General features: G+C 37.5%; 1 protein-coding gene across 1 annotated transcript; it reads right to left on the reverse strand.

Annotated features, from left to right (window-relative positions):
* Positions 1 to 1,335: 1,335 nt before the first annotated feature.
* Positions 1,336 to 5,449, reverse strand: LOC117494744 (fucolectin-4-like). Its single transcript, XM_034145691.1, has 5 exons — positions 5,379 to 5,449; positions 4,091 to 4,376; positions 3,122 to 3,270; positions 2,150 to 2,435; positions 1,336 to 1,663 (listed from the first exon to the last, which is right to left on the reverse strand). Exons 1-5 carry the CDS (start codon positions 5,440 to 5,442, stop codon positions 1,510 to 1,512), a joined length of 939 nt encoding a protein of 312 aa, XP_034001582.1. The 5' UTR covers positions 5,443 to 5,449; the 3' UTR covers positions 1,336 to 1,509.
* Positions 5,450 to 5,951: the final 502 nt, after the last annotated feature.

The following is a 5,951-nucleotide window of genomic DNA, read 5'->3' on the forward strand; positions in this document are numbered from 1 at the left end:
TGTCATTCTCATTAACCTTGTCTTCCTTTCTCTTTGCTCAGGCCCGGGTGCAGCATGCCAGAGATCTGGGACATTGAGGATTCCCAAAACGTTGGTAAAGGTCCCCTTTGCACCCACATGTCCAGAAGCTCACGACCCCACTTCACCACAGTCTTCTCCAACGACATCTACAAAGTTCTTAAAGTCTCCAAAGATCTCAGATAACACCGTGAGATGGACTAGTTCAGCACCTGTTGATCTTTCACTAGGTTTTGATCAGTCACTGACATTGCTGCTTTTTACTCGAAGCCCAACAGTTCCCCCTCTTTGCGGTGCTCTGATTCACTGAGCGGTTGGACATTTCGCCCTGACTTCTCAGTATCTGTGGACTGTTGCCAACCATCTTTACTGCTGCATTGTTTTCATACAGCAATGTTTCTATTACGCCAAAAGGTTTCCTAGCTTTTTATTGTTCCCTTGGTTCTGTCATATAGAATCTTTACTTTCGGAAACGGTGTTTTCAAAGACATGCTGTTCATACATCAGTATTATTTCTTAATGTTAGGAATTTATTTTCTTTGGCTTAAGAAGTAAATTTTGTCTGGCAGGCCCAATCATTGATGTCCACATACTGTGAAGCAATACCCTTTGCAAACTTGACAAAATTATTTTTATAATGTATTTGTGTGTAAGTATTTTAATGCAAACGTTGTTGAAATGTTTCTTCAGAGGCCAGCAGTGTTTAAAGAGTCTTTGGAAAATGATGTTCCCATGTTTGGAAGCTTTTAAATAAATGTTTTACTGCATATCATTCAGCTTTCAGGAGGCAAACTTTCATTCCTAATCCAGTTATAAAATGACAGAAAGAGTTGTGTTTTTTATGGCAAAACAAGTAGACTGCCTCTAACTGTGCCCTGTCAGAACAAAAAAAATACCCACATTTGTTGTGAAATACAACTGTACGGCCTTAAAAAGGTTATCTTTCTTTCTTATTGTATTTTTTGCCAAAGGAAGTCTTGTTATTAATGCTTTCTACAGAAAAACACATAAATGGCTCAGGCATACAGAGGAAACTGGTCTTTGTTTGGGCCTCCAGACATACATTAGTTGTTTGAACTTTAATATTGTCTGTGGCCCTTCAGTTATCAAGATACCATTCTTACATACATGATGGGGATTGATCTTCTGATGTAACTTTGGGTTTGAAAGCTTTCAGATGTGTTTTATAATATTTGTCTATTTTATCTGTATTTAAATAAATAAAAAACTTGCCTTCAGAACCATTGCTTCACTGTTCTTAAATGATTGATAGAAACAAAAAAGATCAGTTGTTTTCTTATGACATAAGACAAGCACATTCGCAGAAGGTGTACAAGTCCCGTGTAAAAGCAAAAGTCAAGGCAGACTTTTGTTGCAATCTCCACCAGTAAATCTTGACGTCATGCAAACAATTAAATTTAAGATGCAGATTTTATTTTGGATGCTTTGTGTACACATTACAGCATCTTTGCAAATCCATTACAGTGAATGCTAATCCAGTGCAGAGCCAAACACCTCCACCTCACAGAGGGTCAGGTACTCCTGTCTGTCAGGGATACCTATGTAAACATAGCGGCCGTCCATCCCGTTGGGAACCTTGAACTCAGTAGTATGACCTGCCGGGATGCTGGTGATTACAGCAAACCTGGTAGAAGAAGCAGAAATCACTACATTAACCTCAGGAAGGGTTTATTGAAGTAATAGGCTTTTCATTTTAAGTTCAACATGCACTCAAAGCGTCATTAGGTTTCTACGCTTTACTTGGTTAGAATGTTGGTTGCAGATCTTTTAATTAGGGCTTGATAATGAACAATATTTATATTTCAGTAATGTTTAAATAAATGTTTTCAAATCATGTCACAGAATCACAATTGACGACCCTCGATCAGGCCTTTCATTTGTCGACCTTGGTATTTGTCCATTTCTGTGATCAGATCAGAACACATTGGAGGAATCATTCATAAATGAAGGGTATTCCCGCTCCAATCCTATTTCTTGGCAATGTAAGGATTTTTTATCCAAAATGTAGCACCAGGTAAACTTGAGAGAGAAAAATTGAATAATTGTTCCTCCAAACGTGTTCCAACAAAATACCAATTTAGTGACTTTTTAATATTAGTATTGTTATTACCTGGGATTGTGAGCACCATTGTTTACAAGAGAATCTCCAATGCGGATCTCGGCTCCATCGAGTCGTTCATGGAATTCATTTCGGTTGGTTATCTTAACAGAAAACACTTTGTGTGTTTTGAGCAGAGTCAGCCTCCACCAGGGGTTCAAATCATTGGCTGTGTGAGTGCAGGAACCGTGAGCCGAAGACGACGTGGGGGACCGATTCCCATCAATGGCTTTATATGCATCGCGAGACCCATACACTGATGACTGTGTGGCTTTTCCTTGAATGGCCAGGTTATTTTCTGCAACAAAAAAACAAAACAAAGATTTAGGTTAAATCAATAACATTTATGACTCCTGATGCAGATTGTTTTTTATTATACTGTTTCACCATGACTCTCAAAAGATTTAATTTAATTTGCCGTCAGGATGAAGGACATAAAAGGGATAACCCCACCATATATAAACAAATAACTACCATATAGTTATTTGTTATTGGAAAATAGGAATTAAAGTAATATTATGCTGTAGTCTATAATATATTGTGTCTATAGTTAAAGTTATATAGAACTACAAACTGCACTAAGTAACTAACTAACTAAATGTGTCATTCAGTTTTGGCAAATTAAACTTTATACAAAATAAGACCTGTTTTAGTAATCATAAGTGACATGAAAGGCTGGTACATCCTTTCTCTTTTTCCTATTAATGGGACCATATTTTACAACTTGAACATCATGCCGGATTGAAGAAGACTTGAAACAAACAATTGAGATCGTAAACTAATGGGTACACTCTTTCCAGCGGTAAAACATCAAGTGAGTTGCAGGAACATTTTTCATAGACTTCTACACAATCAGACTTTTAGAAAGAATGCAGGTTTAAGGCACTTCTGCATTGAGTTAACTTTTCAGCCGCTTGGCTTTTATGACAGTTCCTTGATTAGATGGAAATCACACATTATTTATGTAAGATCCCAAACCCTCACCAGTTGGGGCATGGTACCCGTAGACTTCCACCTCACAGAGGGTAAGGACCTTTCCATTACCCGGTATACGCACAGTCACATAGCGTCCCTCCACACGAGTAGTGAAAGTCATAGTGGTCAATGCCTCTACTCTAGAAATTCTACCAACCCTAAAAAAAAGAGAACAAAAGTGAGAAAGAAAGAAGAACATGAATGACATGTTATACCCCTAAGGCTTCAACAGTTAGATAAAAGGTAACTGGTAATTTCATCATAGACTTCTATACAATCTGACTCCTTTTTGCAATCAGGGGGGCACCCACTGCGAGATATGAAAGACGATGCAAGTTTAACGCACTTCAGCATTGCCTCTATTTTTGATAAGCAAATAAGTAAAATGACATAGTTGAAACATTTAGGAACAGTTTCTATGAGAATCTACTGGCAGAGGTGGGTAGTACATTTACAGTTTTGAGGTACTTGTACTTAACTTGAGTATTTCAATTTCATTCTACTTTCTACTCCTATTCCTCTACATTTAAATACGGAAATAATGTAATTTTATTCCAGTACATTCATTAAACAGCTTTAGCTACTTTTAACTAAATGTATCTCTAACAATTAAACTAGGGGACGAACTCTTTAAGTCACAAAACAGTCAAATCATATAAATACAATTAAACTTGTAAAATGCTTCTTAATGCATGAATATATCTAGAAATGTCACATACATATGTACATTTAATCATTAAGTACATTTTGCTGATAATACTTTTGTACTTTTACTTAAGAAACATTTTAAATGCAGGAATTTTCCTTGCAATGAAATATTTTGAAACTAGGGTATCTGTAGTTTTACTCAAGTAAAGCATCTTAATACACCTCTGTCTACTGGTGGTGCGCAATTAACAGGGGAGAGGAGAAGATAAACAAAATGCTCAGACAGTTGCACAAAACAAATGAATAAAATGTGTGCAGGAAATGTCTTACACTGGGTTTCTTGCACCATTGTCGACTAAAGAGTTGCCGATGTGGACCTGTGCCCCCTCAAGCTTTTCTGAACAGCAGTCTCCTCTGTTGGAGATGATGACGGAGGTGACGATGTAGGGCTCCAGCAGGTCCACTCTCCACCAGGGGTTGCTTTCTACATCAGTGTGGGTGCACGATCCAGAATCGAACTTATTGTCACGGTTTCCATCAATAGCGCTGAAGGCAGATCCAAAGAAGTGCTCATAACGGTTTGATTGGGTCGCTTTTCCACGCAACGCCACGTTTTCTAGAAAAGAGACAGTTCGATATATAATTATAATACACACATTGGAAAATGGTTTAGGCTACATTAGTATTCCAACAGATAACTGGTCCTGAATATTCAACGCACAACAACAAAAAAAAAAAAAAAAAAACACAAATTACAAACAGAGAAATGCTGCACGTTTCTCAGAAAGTAAATGATGACTTGATATTAGATCTGTGAACAGTGATCATTAAAAACTATTCCATTGTGAGTTGGGTTACGCTTTCTGAATTTGCAGCATGTTGCCTTAGCATGCACGTGTTGCCAACTTGATAAAGATGTTTATCAGTGTTTTAATGTCTATGCAGTGTTTTATTTCCAAACGCTGAACACCTGCTGATGAATTGGAGATTGAATGTGTTTTCTGTATTTGTTTGTGTTGCTTAGCTGGGATTTCTTACATGGCGATGTGTTCACAGTTACATTCAAACAGTATTACCACAATAACAATAACTAGTTATTGGAGCAGCAAAACATACAGTATCTAATGTGAGCACTGAGATTACAATATTTCATGCATTACATAACTCTTTTTTTTTGGAGCTAAAGCTATAATCTAGACCAGTGGTTCCCAACCAGGGGTTGTCAAAGTTTACGAAAGATAAGCAAGGTCGAGTCTCTCTTTAAAAGCTCTAGTCTCAACAAAAGATGTTGAAACTGCTAGAATAAGTGTAAAGGTCAAGATTAAATGCATTTGTATTAAGGGTGACTTATCAACTAGGGAGCAGTTTGGTTAAATACGATTAGAAAAGGGTTTGTTAAGAAAAAATGTAGGCGCATCATCACAGATGAGTGAGGGGGCTCTTATAGAATGGAGACCAGCTCAAGGGGTAAACGAGACAAAAAAGGTTGGGAACCACTGATCTAGACAATTAAACTTAATTTGTATAAACCTGCTTTTCTTGCTAATGGACAGCCTTACGTTCACTTCCCTGTTATGTTTTATAGGGAAAACGTGTTATATAAACGATTCATACTCACGATAAGTGGAGGCAGAGCACGTCTCCATGAGGAGCATGAGAAGGAAAACACTGAGTTTCATCATTCGGGATGAGACCTAGGATAGTCATTAAAATAATATATTTAACATAAAACACATTTGTTATTTCTGAAAGGCATCATTTAAGAAATGAAAATCAGATCTAAGTGTATTGAAATAAATGATTTTTCGTAACCTGTCTGTAAGATACAAAACATCCCTGACACACCGGGGACACATATTTATGTATGAAAGACATCAAAAAGTGCATTTTGCATGATAGGTCCCCTTTAAAAGGAGGATAGTGCAACACACAATCAGGTGACAGGTCAAAATGCATCAGAGTTCATTGAGAAAGTGCAGCAGAGAGCAGGAGTTTGCTTCCTAAAAGGCTAAATTGTATTTTTATTTTCAAAGACTTCCACTGAGCAGGCATCCCTGATGTCTCTAGGTATTTTGTTCCATAGCTTTGGGGCATAATTAACGAAAGCTGCATCACCAAACGTCTTTTTGCGGCTGTTTCTGGGAACCTCTAATAAACCAGCAGCAGAGGAACGCAGTGTTCTTGACGGCTT

This window comes from Trematomus bernacchii, unplaced genomic scaffold (genome assembly GCF_902827165.1).
Source record: "Trematomus bernacchii unplaced genomic scaffold, fTreBer1.1, whole genome shotgun sequence".
Lineage (NCBI taxonomy): Eukaryota > Metazoa > Chordata > Actinopteri > Perciformes > Nototheniidae > Trematomus > Trematomus bernacchii.

Coding starts and splice junctions, on each gene's coding strand:
- LOC117494744 (XM_034145691.1), bottom strand. CDS start 5,442: ATGATGAAACTCAGTGTTTTCCTTCTCATGCTCCTCATGGAGACGTGC. Junction 2,436..3,121: donor CGGGTACCATGCCCCAACTG/GTGAGGGTTTGG, acceptor TTTTTGTTGCAG/AAAATAACCTGGCCATTCAA. Junction 1,664..2,149: donor AATGGTGCTCACAATCCCAG/GTAATAACAATA, acceptor TTCTTCTACCAG/GTTTGCTGTAATCACCAGCA.